Source organism: Trachemys scripta, chromosome 14, assembly GCF_013100865.1.
Source record: "Trachemys scripta elegans isolate TJP31775 chromosome 14, CAS_Tse_1.0, whole genome shotgun sequence".
NCBI classification, from domain to species: Eukaryota; Metazoa; Chordata; order Testudines; family Emydidae; genus Trachemys; species Trachemys scripta.
In genome coordinates this window covers 4,886,209-4,899,074 of record NC_048311.1, presented here as the reverse complement: position 1 = coordinate 4,899,074, position 12,866 = coordinate 4,886,209, and the positions used below count along the sequence as shown (strand labels likewise).

Here is a 12,866-nt window from a genome sequence, read left to right as displayed (position 1 = left end):
GAGGTTCTTACCCACGAAAGCTTATGCTCCCAATACTTCTGTTAGTCTTAAAGGCGCCACAGGACTCTCTGTTGCTTTTTACAGATTCAGACTAACATGGCTACCCCTCTGATACTTCTTTCTCTCCTGTTCTCTCAGACATTGGCAGGAGGCAGAAGAACCAGCAACTTGGCAGCAAGGAGCTGATTAGTCATTTCCTTCTTTGTTTGGGGTTTGTAGGCTAGGCAGAGTCAGAGGTCACTGGTCAGCATGGGGTTGGCTGCTGCTGGCTGGTTCCTGGACAGATATTTGACTGTATCCTGCCCATATTTGTGGGATTGAGCAAATGCATTACTCATTTTGGCCAACCTGATTGAGGGCCCATGGACAATTTCTCTCGCGCATGTGTTCTCTGGTGTTTCGTGAGGCCTGTGCTTGATCTGAAGCTTTTCCCACACTCGGGGCATTTATAAGGTTTCTCTCCTGTGTGGAGTCTCTGATGGATAGTGAGAGTTGAGCTGGCCCGGAAGCACTTCCCACACTCAAAGCATTTATAAGGTTTCTCTCCCGTATGGATTCTCTGATGTCTAATGAGGGTCCTGCTGTCTCTGAAGCTTCTTCCGCAGTTGGGGCATACATGAGCTTCATGTCCCATGTGGGTTCTCTGATGGACGACAAGGGCTGAATGAACAGTGTAGCTTTTCCCACACTCAGGGCTTTGATGGGGTTTCACTGACATGTGTTTCTTTTGATGCTTTTGGAGGGATTCACTCGTGATGAAGGTTTCCACGCTGTCAGGGTATTGGTAGGCTCTTTCCCTGCTGTGGATTTTGCGATGCTTATTGAGGGACTTGTTTGCAATGAAGGCTTTCTCACAGTCAGGGCATTTATAGGGTCTCTCCCCTGTGTGCATTCTCCTATGGCTAATGAGGCTTGAGTTGGAGATGAAGCCTTTCCCGCAGTCGGGACATCTATAGGGTCTCTCTCCTGTGTGGGTTCTCCGGTGTCTAAGGAGGGACGAGCTACTACAGAAGCTTTTCTCACACTCGATACATACATGTTTTCTCTGTGCCATCTGTATTCCTTGCTGGCTTTTAATGTTGAGGTTTTTGTGACCTTCCGCGCTGTGAGTGGATTGAACCCATCTCTTCTCTGGGTGGTTTCCTTGCAGCCTCTCTGGCCTGCCCTGACTCTCACAGGCTAGAGAGACATCCCCTTCTGATCTTCCTGATGATATCTCACCACCTTCCCGTTGAGGATCCTCCTCCTCCTTCTCACTCACCATCCCATCACCTGCTGGGACAGAGAGAGAATCCACGTTTCAGAGTAGCAGCCGTGTTAGTCTGTATCCGCAAAAAGTACAAGTACTTCTGTTCTTTTTTAGAGAGAATCCAGACAGGAGTCAGTCCCGGTGCTGAGGGGAAGGGAGGAAAGGGAACCTCAGAAAGAGGGGAACAAACAAAATAACCGCTGGGAAGATTGAAAAATTAGGAGCCAATTTTCCCCACTCCCAACTTTTTCACCACAGGAGAGAGAGGAGGGCACCAATGCTGCCTTCACATCCCATCTGAATACTCAGGTGGAGGGAACTACAGCCAAGTCTCAGTCAGGAGGGGTGGGAAGCCATGAGTGACTCTGCCATGAGGATACGGTACCTGATGGGCACAAGCCTGACCTGAGTGAGATGAGGAAGAAGAGGAGGAGCTCATGGGGCCTTTGTCGTAATCCCACCATTTTCCTTTCCTCAGCCATTGTTTCAGAATGGGTCTAACGGGTTCTTCCGCTGAGCTTTCCTCGGAGCTCTGGATATCTGGGATCCAGGCCTCTTCCCCTCGTTCTAGCCGAGCAAGCAACTCAGGTTGGTAAATCGGAGATCCTGCTCGGGGGAAAGAAACAGGTGACAACAGCGTGAAGCACAGATTTGCAGAGTGTTTGATAGAGAGAATGTGCTGTGATTTTTTCAAACCTAACCTCTTCTTAAAAAAATAAAATCCTCTGGCCACCCACCTGGCTGCTCAAAGCCACAGGACTCTCTGCTAAGGGTGGGGATTTAACTCTTTACGTCTCTGCTAGGAACACACACAGCCAGATGCCCGTCATCAAAGGGGTTCCTAAGTTACATAGAAAACAGCTCCATTTCCCTGGATCTGCTCCTTGAAAACAGAGAGGGGCCCGGTGACTGTGAGAGAATAGTAAGGAGGCTCAGGGCCAGTGAACACAGTCCTTGCCCTGAAAACTTTGCAATCTAGTTTAAGACGGGGATCAGTGAGTGAATGTAACAAACAGCAAGGGAGAGGGGAGGCTGAGGGAGGATAACAATGATTAGAACAGGCAGTGACCCACCCTAGCAACACCCACGGCCTAAATGAAAATGGTTACATTTTTAAACAAAACCAACCTCTGTGCATTTCTGCCTCCCTCTCTGTTTAGGAACAAAGTATGTAGGTTACACTGGTAGGATGGGGGACTGTATCACAGGAAGCAGTGACTTTGAAAAGGACTTAGGAGTCACGGCGGATAATCAGCTGAATATGATCTCCCAGTACAATGCTATGTCTAAAAGGGTTAACATGATCCTTGGATGTATAAACAGAGGGATATCAAGGAGGATGGAGGATGCATACAGCATTGACACAACCATTACTGGACGCTGTGTTCAGTTCTGGCATCCCCCCTTGAAGCTGGATGATGAAAAAATTAGAAACCGTTCAGAAAAGAGCCATGAGAATGATTCAGGGTCTGGAAAACCTCTCACACTGAGAGAATTAAGAAGCTCAAATTTTATTTTACCCAAGAGAAGGTTAAGTGGTGACTTGGTCATAGCCTAAAAGCACCAACCGAAAGAGAAGATTTCTAATAGTTTTCAAGCTAGCAAACAAAGGCAGAACAAGATCCAATGGCTGGAAGCTGCACTAGAGAAATTTGTACTAGAAATCAGATACAATCTTTTTTTAACAGTGAGGACGATTAACCATTGGAACAACTGGCCAAGGGATGAGGAAGATTCTCCATTTTCTAGAATCTTTAGATCCAGATTGGATGTCTCTTTAAAAATGATCTGCTCCAGCCCAATCAGTAGTTATGGACTTAACTGGATGAAATTCTCTGGCCTGTATTATGCAGGAGGTCAGACTATATGATCATAATGGTCTCTTGTGGTCTTAATATCCATGAAAATATGTGTCCATTTTTAAAATAATATTTTTCTTTCTTTTTTTCTTTCTTTCTTAACCTCAGCCTATTTCTATTATTTTGATAGGAAAATCTCAGACTCTAATTCCTCGGGAAAAGGACAATGGAAATGCCTCAGGAAAATAAAAATGGGACCATGTCACTCAAAGGTCTAAGTCTAAAATCAATCTGTTCAGGAAAGACAGAAGAAGCTGAACAAGGATACCCAGAGTCAGTTACGGCTGCAGGGAAAAGAGGAAGGTAGCAGAAAAGAAGAATGAACTAATGTACCCAGAGAGACTAAGGAGAATAATGTGAGATTTTACAAAGCTACCAGGGAAAAAAGGAGCATTGGAAAAGGTAGATCCATTAACAAATGGAGGGTAAGAAAATGAATGATGACTCAGAGATGACCAGGCACTAAACTACTTTATAAAGCCCTCTCCAGCAAGTAAAATATGGAGATGCAAGTTGTGGACCCATAGTTAAGATTGACATTAAGGCTAATTTTGCACTTAAAGCAGGATTCAGCCTCATTGTCATGTCTGAAGAACACAGTGTATCCTCCCCAAAACTGCAGCACTTACGTTTTGAATATGGAATCATTTTTTTGAGAATTTGCTAGTAAATCCATTCATTAGTTTACAAGTCAAAATTAATTAAATAATGGGTCATTTAAGAAATTTTACCACTTGGTGTCTCACTTTTTTCAATTCAAGTGATCTTAGTAACATAATAATGCAGACTCTTTAAACTTCCCTTATAGTTAAAACTCACTGGCATCTTCTATATAAGTTAAATTTTAAGGGCTTTTGTGTGTGTGTTTGTTTTTAAGATTCATGGTCATTTATTGCCGTCATTGTTCATATGAAAATTTCTCCAACAGAATAATTTTCAGAGAGTTCCATGAAGCCCTGCTCTATTTCAGAATGGCTGCCATCTCCTTTTGTTCTCACTGGGACTAATCCAGCAATTCTCAAACTTCATTGCACCATGACCCCCTTCGGACAACAAAAAATGCTACATGACCTCAGGGGGGGGACGGGGACGGACCGAAGCCTGAGCCCACCTGAGCCTCGCCACCCTGGCCAGGAGGGCCAAAGCCAGAGCCCCATCTCCCCAGGCAGGGGGCCAAAGCTGAAGCCCATGGTCTTCAGCCCTGGGTGGCCGGGGCCTGTGACCTGAGCCCCACCACCCTGAAGCCCTTGGGCTTCGGCTTTGGCCCCAGGCGGTGGGGCTCGGGCTTCAGTTTCAGCCCCAGACTCCAGCAAGTCTAACAGCAGCCCTGGGCAACCCCATTAAAACATGGTTTCAACCCACTTTGGGGTCCTGATCCACAGTTTGAGAACCGCTGTCCGCAGGCTGCCCTTAGCAAAGCTGGCCACAGTCTCCATTCATTACTACTCTCTGACTCCTGACAACCTACGGTGTGTCTACACTGCAATAAAAAACCTGTGGCATCGAGTCTCAGAGCTTGGGCTCCAGCCTAAGCCTGAATCTCTACACTGCAATTATATAGCCCCAGCCTGAGCCAGCTGACCTGAGCCAGCTGCAGCCATGCTGCAGGTCTTTGACTGCAGTGTAGACATACCCATAAAGGGCAGCTTGGCTGAATTCCCCCTTGAGAACAATGAGAGAGGGCAGCTATTTTGAAAGAGGATAATTTTGTGTGAGTTTCTCTGAAGGAGAAGATTTTACAGCCTCTGTAGAAGGCTAAAACTTTCTATCATGACAAATAACAGCAAACAGTGACCCTTAGTCCTAAAGCTTTATTTTCAAAAGCTGCACATTGCACCAGACCGATTCAACCAGGGTTTAACGTGCACTGGTTCCAAAAGGGTCAGACATGTTTTTAGTACTGCATTTGGGAGAGAAACCTCTCTTATTGGCTGACTTCCCTACTGCCCCACCTCTTGGGTATGGGCAGCCAATCAGGGCTGCTGCAGGAGGCAGGCGAGCTTTCCTCCATCCCCTGAGGAACCAGCACTGTTCTCACAGTAGCTCAGGATGGCTCTGCTCCCTTGTCCCACACCATGAGCAACATGACAACTCCTCTGCTTCTCCCCTCCCTCCCTGCAACACCTGGCCTGGGAGCAGGGATGGTGGTGGGGACCTTAGTGTAGCCCCTCCCGCCCCAGCCTGGGACAGGGCTTGAAGAGCCCCAAGAGCTGCAGGAGGGGCAGAGGTGGGACGGGGGGGGGGGGGCGGGCAGAAGAGATGTGGGAGCAGAACAGATGGGGGCTGGGGGCCAGAATTAATGGCAGGGTCTGAGGATAGATAGATGTGGGGGTGATGGTAGACCCTCATTTCAGGTAGGAGGGGAAAACTTGGGGGGGTGCATGCACTCACACGTGTTTTTATGTGTGTACGTGCACTCATGCGCTGGGGAATGTGAGGTGGAGGAGGGAGGGAGTGGGTGCAGGGAGTTGCAGAGAGGCATAGGGAAGTTAGGGGTGTTTTCAGGGGACTGGGGGATTTGGGGAGCATGTGCACTGTGGGAAACTGGGATGCAAAGCACCTGTCAACCCAACTGGATGGTATGCTCTGCTTGCTATGTGCTGCTCCGGAGTGGTGTCAAGCAGCCACAGCCTACGGCTGAATCTGGCCAGCGCTGCCAAGCGTCGCTCATCTTGCATGGCACCCAGGCATCTTGCCAGGCTTGTCTGCAGTCTGGATGCCCAGCTGGGGCATGGGCTGCAATTTTGCCTCATGGCTGCCAGAGGCTCTGGGGGAACCTGCTGAGTGGGCAACCACGTGGCTTCCATCTCACTGTTTCCCTGCCCATATCCAGCAGTGAGAAGCAGTAAGCAGTGGCACCAGAGACAGCAGGTCTCAGGCTCCCCCACCCAGCAAGCAGCCAGCTCCCCATGAACATTCCCAGCCAACTATTCCCACACCCAGACATCAGCCATCCCTGCCAGCTGCCGCCATCTACCCTTGACCCTTGAAGCTCCCGAGCTATTCCTATCTTCCCCCCCTTGATTTGTATGCAAATCTACCTTCACTAGCCATCACCCAGCTGACCCAGACACCCCCACAAAGCCAGCTGTCCCCAAATCTCTACCCCCCAGGCACTGAGCTGCCCCCATCTCCCCCCATTACTAGACACCCCACAAGCCCACCTGCCCTGGCTTCCCCCTCCACACACAGACAGCCCCCACCTACTCCCCAGACACCTTCAGCGCCCGGCCACCTGCCAAGTTTCGTGCAACTTCATTTCCTATCCCTTCATGATTTGGGGCAGGTGTATTGACCTCAAGCCTTGGGCGACAGGGGATGGATCACTCGATGATTACCTGTTCTGTTCATTCCCTCTGGGGCACTTGGCATTGGCCATTGTTGGAAGACAGGATACTGGGCTAGATGGACCTTTGGGCTGACCCAGTATGGCTGTTATGTTCTTAAGCCGAAGCTTAAGGGCACATATAAATTATGCAAATAAATCATCTAATTTGCATAAAATGTCACACATGGAGTAGTACAAACTTGGCAGCTATGTCTAGCTCTAAATGTTAAAATAAAAATAAAAGATTTGCTGTTGATCCCATGTTTCTTCAAGCAATGAGAAATAGTCCATGGTAACATTCTCTTTTGGCTTCTTGCTTACTGTTCATGCATGCCATTTTTAATTTAAATAAACAAATACATGTTTTGCTTGGGAATTTCTAATGTTAAGAACTGGGATAGAAATTGAGATTACACATCAATAATATAGGGTAATTATACATTACAGGAGACTGTAATGATCTCAAATCAAGTATTTTAAGACCAGGACATTCAGAGTTAAATAACCTAAAAAAAACCAACAAAAATCCTAACATGTTAAGGCATGAAATAGCTAACAGGATGTTGGGAATCATTAAGAAAGGCATTGATAATAAGACAGAAAATATCATATTGCCTGTATATAATTCCACGGCACACCCACATCTTGATTACTGCCTGCAGATGTGGTTGCCCAATCTCAAAAAAGATATATTGGAATTGGAAAAGGTTCAGAAAAGAGCAACAAAAATGAGTAGGGTATGGAACAGCTGCCATATGATTAGAGATTAATAAGATTGGGACTTTTAAGGTTGGAAAAGAGACAACTAAGGGGGGATATGATAGAGGTCTATAAAATCATGACTGGTGTGGAGAAAGTAAATAAGGAAGTTTTATTTACTCCTTCTCATAATACAAGAACTCGGGGTCACCAAATGAAATTAATAAGCAGCAGGTTTAAAACAAACAAAAGGAAGTATTTCTTCACACAACGCATAGTCAACCTGTGGAACTCCTTGCCAGAGGATGTTGTGAAGACCAAGACTATAACAAGGTTCAAAAAAGAATGAGACAAGTTCCTGGAGGATAGGTCCATCAATGGCTATTGGCAAGGATGGTGTCCCTAGCCTCTGTTTTCCAGAAGCTGGGAATGGGCAACAGGGGATGAATCACTTGGTGATTTCCTGTTCTGTTCATTCCCTCTGGGGTACCTGGCATTGGCCACTGTCAGAAGACAGGATACTGGGCTACATGGACCTTTGGTCTGACCCAGTGTGGCCGTTCTTATGTCCCCAAACCACCTTAACTCATCCCTGTGATGATGCCATGAGGGGAAGGAGGAGCAAAATCAAATGTGTCTTTCAAAATCAATTGAATCTGATCTGGGACAACAAACCTAAAAATGCTTTAAGTGTGATCTAGTGGGTAAAGCACTAGCCTGTCACGCTCAAGATAGAGCTTTGCTGCTGGGTGATTGTGGCCAAGTCACGTCATGGTTCCGTGCCTCGGTTTCCCCACCTGTGCAGTGGGTATAATGATACTGCCCTCCTTTGTAAAGCCCTTTGTGCTCTACTGATGAAAAGATGTATGGTTATTGTGCGGTCTCACTGCAGGGTGGAGTTAAAGCCATCTGGGTGTCCTAATTGTGTGTTTCAGAGCTTAAAGCATTTATAATTCTTTTGAGTGTCACACTAATTCTGAATTTCCTGGGCTTGTAACAGTCAGCTCTGGCAGAATTACAGCATCCCTGTGACTTATCTGACCCTAAATTACTGGTCTGACCTCTCAAACTTAGCTCCAGGGTTTTGTATAGGAATAGAAAGGGAGTGTGCACAGTTACCTGGAGAAATCTGGCAGTGCACCAGTGTGGGAGCGGGAACGGTCTCCCCAAGGTAGGGGTGGTAGCCCCATCACTCAGAATCTTTGAAACAAGGACTGGCCAAAGCACTAGGAAATGCACCACAGGGAACAGCCCTGCCTTGGCTCAGGGAGACGGATGGGATGGGGATTTTCTTCCCTACCCCTTATTTATCGCATGGGAGTGAGTGAGCAGGGGATGGTCTCTATTAAGAACATAAGAACGGCCATACTGGGTCAGATCAAAGGTACACCTAGCTCAGTATCCCAACTGTGGCCAATGCCAGGTGCCTCAGAGGGAATCTGGACAATCATAGGTGATCCAAACCGTGTCGCCCATTCCCAGCTTCTGGCAAACATGGGCTCTGGAAATGTCTGATCCCTCTGATATCTACTACACCAGTAGAGCACCCAGGGCCCTTCAGAGACTCCCGCCAGTTCGACTAACCAAGTGGCAAGGAATCCTTACCCGTTGTGAGCACTGTCCTGCAATGCTTTGGCATGGCATCCCTGAAGAGGGTTCTCTGAGCAGGGTCCAGCACAGCCCACTGCTCCTCCGTGGCACAGACGGTCACCTCCTCGAAAGCCTCTGGCACCTGAAACAGCATCCTCCACTCAGGACCAGCCCCTGCAGCAGTATGCCCCCAGCTCAGTCATGAGAACAGCCTCACCCCCAGGCACAGGGTGCAGGAATTCTCTCACACACACAAACCCACCAGCAGCTCTCTGAAAATCCCCACCTGAGCTGGCTCCATCACAGCCATTTCCCTGGCCTGTCCCCTGGGAGGATGGGACGATCTGGAGTGAAACGTGGTCCTTATTCTGCTGCCTGTCAGAGCAAGAAGGGTGATGGAGGTTTCAGAAGACTTTGGTCCATTTCACACCCCGATTTCCCTCGCGCAGAGAGACTAGTTCTAAACGCAGTGATGCTGGGAAAACCCCAGGGCACTTTATTTCAGTGCAGATCCGCCCCTCCTACCGGGACCAAACCCACCCAGACATTGGTACCCCCCTTCCCAGTCACAGAGCCTCTTAGCAAAGCGCAGAACGAAAGGAGCCGCTCTGGGGGATCCCTCCTGCCCCAGGGCAGCGCATCCCCCCAGCAGCGCGGGGACCAGGCAGAGGCAGGAACTGGCTTTTCCTCTCCCTGCTCCTCACTTTGTCCCAGGAAAGTCAACCTGCGCCGGGGTGCTGCAGGGAATGGGGCTGGGCAGGGCTGGAAGTCGGGACCTCCCTCCTCACTGATTGCTCCTACTGCCCCTGCCAGTCTCTGCCCCTGTCTCCCTCCTGCCCCCTCGGGCTGGGAGACTCGGTCCCTGGCCCGGCCCGGGGCGTTCGCTCTCCCGGAGCTGGCTCGGCTCCTGCAGGCGCTCAGGGGGGCAGAGCCTGGGGGGGTCAGGGAGGGCAGCAGCTCTGGGACTCGCAGACCCCCGCCCCCCGGGAGCAGAGCTGGGGCGGGGAGGGGCCGTTGGTGCAGAGTCACTTTCCTGCCCGGCCCCAGCCCTTTCCCCCGGGTCTCTCCCCTCACCTGCAGGCTCCGGCTCAGGGGCTGGTGTCGGCAGAGCCCGGGGCTGCCCCAGGAGCTGATTCCAGCCACTGCAGAAAGTTCCCATCTCCCAGCACAGAGCCCACTGGGGGAGCAGCAGCTGCACATCAGGCTCCCAGATCACAATGGAGGCAGCAGCATCAGCAACAGCAGCATCTGCCCCAGGAATCCCAGAGACCCCACCTCCCCCCCATGCACGAACAAATACAGACAGAGAACACACAAGTTGCCCCCCCCCCCCTTAGCAATAGCCACAGCCCTCCCGGTGCCCCCGCCCATCATTGTGCTCCCAGCAGGTGTGGGTGGGGCCCCCACCCATCCACTCCCTGGAAAGTGTTGGTGGGAGGAACCCACCTTGCACATCCCCCTCTAGGCAAGATGGTTTTGTGTCTAGGTCATCAGGGTGGGTGCTGGGGGAGGTGCCAGAAGTTGGGAGGGGAAAAGCAGCTGAGGAGTTGGCAGCTCTGGGGATTTTATTGCAAAACTCAGGATATTTGGGTTTCTTTAAAATTTTCTCGTTGTCCTGTTAAAATTTTCTCGTTGTCCTGTGATCACCAGCATCTGCCTTGCAAATTCTCCCTCAGCCAAAGCAGTCCCCATCCCCCTGTTACTTTCTGTGGGCCTGAATCCATGCTGCTCTCTCAGAAAATGCCTGCCAGTCCCTAGGAAGCTGCCCCCCAATAAATAGTTTGGCCGACTCCTGTTGTTCAGTCAATGAGTCTGAACCCAGGCTGTTGATCAGTGAAGACGATGGTCCGTCTATGGTTAGGGGTCAGCACAGAGATCTATGAGACAGGGATGTGGGGAGCGGGAGGAAACTGAGTGCAGGAGTAGAGGTGGGAGAGAAAAAAGGTGAGGAGAAAGAGTGTGTGAAGGAAAGAGAGGGGTTAATATGTGGACAGGAGGCTGGGGAAGTGGAGAGGGAGAATGTGAGTGGAGGAGATGGAGTGGGGTAGGATGCCATACAGGAAAGGGAGGAATGACACAACAATGATAGCAGAGGGAGATGTTTGCCAGAAGCTGGGAATATGCGACAGGGAATGCATCACCTGGTGGTCACCTGTTCTGTTCATTCCCTCGGGGGCACCTGTCATTGGACACTGTCAGGAGACAGGACACTGGGCTAGGTGGACCTTTGGTCTGACCCAGTGTGGCCGTTTTTATGTTCTTATGAGATGGAAGGGGTAGGAAGGCAGCTCCTCAACCCCTGGGGCATGGCTACACTTGCGAGTTAGAGCAACCCAATGCGCTCTAACTCACGACACGGCCACGCTGGCAAGGCATGTACAGCGCCCAGACTCCACGGCTAGAGTGCTCCTGGTAGTCCACCTCGGCGAGTGGAATAACGTTTGATGCACCCCTGCTGGAGCGCCGCGGTGCCAGTGTGGATACCCTGGTCTGTTAATGCGCTCTGATCAGCCTCCAGAAGTGTCCCACAATGCCTGTTCTAGCCACTCTGGTCATCAGTTTGAATTCTACTGCTCTAGGTGACCAACCGTCAGACCCGCCCCGCCCTTTACATTCTCTGGCAATTTTGAAAATCCCCTTCCTGTTTGCTCAGCCAGGTGTGGAGTGCTCTCAGTGAATCTTTCCAGGTGACCATGTCTCCACGCGCAAGGCGCAGTGCCGGATTTACAATGACTCCAGTGGCTCCATGGGGCTGGGCCCATGGTCAGAAGGGGCCCTGGCCTTCTCCGCTTGCACTATGCCCTGAGAGCCTGCTGGCTCCCCCTGCCCACCACTTGCTTCTCTCAGCCTGCCCGCCGGCTGGCCGAGGGCTCCTCTCCACCCCCTGGCCCCACCCCCTGCTCCTCTCAGCCCCCTGGCCGGACCCCAGTGCACCTCCAGCTCCGGGAAGCTCCACAGTCACCACATGTGGGGCCCTGCCTGTCTCCTGGGAGCTGAGCCACCTGGGACTGGTGCAGAAGCCTGGCCAGTCTCAGCCAGGTGTGTGTGTGGGGGGGACAGTGTGGAGAAGGACTTGGCAGGGCCCCTCCAGGCAAGTGCATCTTGAGAGAGCCCGGCTGGGGCAGGTCCTGGCCTGGCTGATCGCACCACTCCCGAGGGAATGGAGCGATTCCTGGCCCTGGGACCAGCCTTGGGTGCGCTGCTGGTTCAGCCCGGCAGACACAGTCGCCTCCCAGCAGGGCTGGTGAGTGCAGCCGGGAGGCAGGGCTTGGGGGAATGGGTCTGTGGGGTGTGTGGGGGGGTGCTGGGCTGTGAAGGGGTGGGGAGGATCTGTGTGTGTTGGGCACTAGGGAGTGGGGGTTCTGTGTGGGGTGCTGGGCACTTGTGGTGGGGCTGTGGGCAGGGGTGGTGTTGTGCAGGGCATTGTGCATTTGTGGGTGGGTCTGGGGGGCGCTGGGCATAGTGGATCTGGGGGCCTCTGGCCATAGGGAGTTGGGGGGGGCTGTGTGGTGTGGGACGGGCCTGCCCCCAAGGGGAAGGGGCACGCTAGCAGCACAAGGCCAGGCAGGCCACTGTGCATCTGGCAGCTGCCGGTTTGTAAATAGTGCCCTCGCATTGGGCGGAGTAGGGCCGCCCCTGCCATGCCATGCCCCATTGTCTCTGGCTGGCCCCTTGCTCCGGGGACTGACCTCCCCACGCCATGCTCCATTGCCTCCATGGGGGCCCACAAATATGTTTGGCGCCAGGCCCACAAAAGGTTAATCCGGCCCTGGCCAGGCGATCCCCAGTATGGAGCAATGGTGAGGTGCTGGACCTCATCAGTGTTTGGGGGAGGAAGCTGTCCAGTCCCAGCTGCACTCCAGCCGTAGGAATTACGATACCTTCAGGTAGATATCAAGGGACATGATGGAAAGGGGCCATGACTGGGCCATACTGCAGTGCAGGGTTAAAGTGAAGAAGCTTCAGAATGCCTACCGCAAAGCCCACGAGGCAAACCACTGCTCCGGTGCTGCCCCCGTGCAGGGCCGGCTTTAGGCCGATTCAGCCGATTCGGCTGAATTGGGCCCCGCTCCAAGAGGGCCCCGCGCTGCAGCTGTTCACCCCGCCCACTCCCCCCTCCTCCCCTGCCCTGCACGCCCCG

The 12,866-nt window shown here is 51.6% G+C and overlaps 1 protein-coding gene across 1 annotated transcript in view; it reads right to left on the bottom strand.

The window, feature by feature from the left end:
• Positions 1-12,866, bottom strand: part of LOC117887129 (zinc finger protein 271-like) — a 78,741-nt gene that overhangs the window by 35,714 nt on the left and 30,161 nt on the right. The window contains exons 10-11 of the mRNA XM_034789401.1: positions 831-1,018; positions 402-578 (exon numbers count right to left, since the gene is read on the bottom strand). Coding sequence (XP_034645292.1) covers positions 402-578; positions 831-1,018 — 365 coding nt within the window. The remainder of the gene's footprint in view (positions 1-401; positions 579-830; positions 1,019-12,866) is intronic.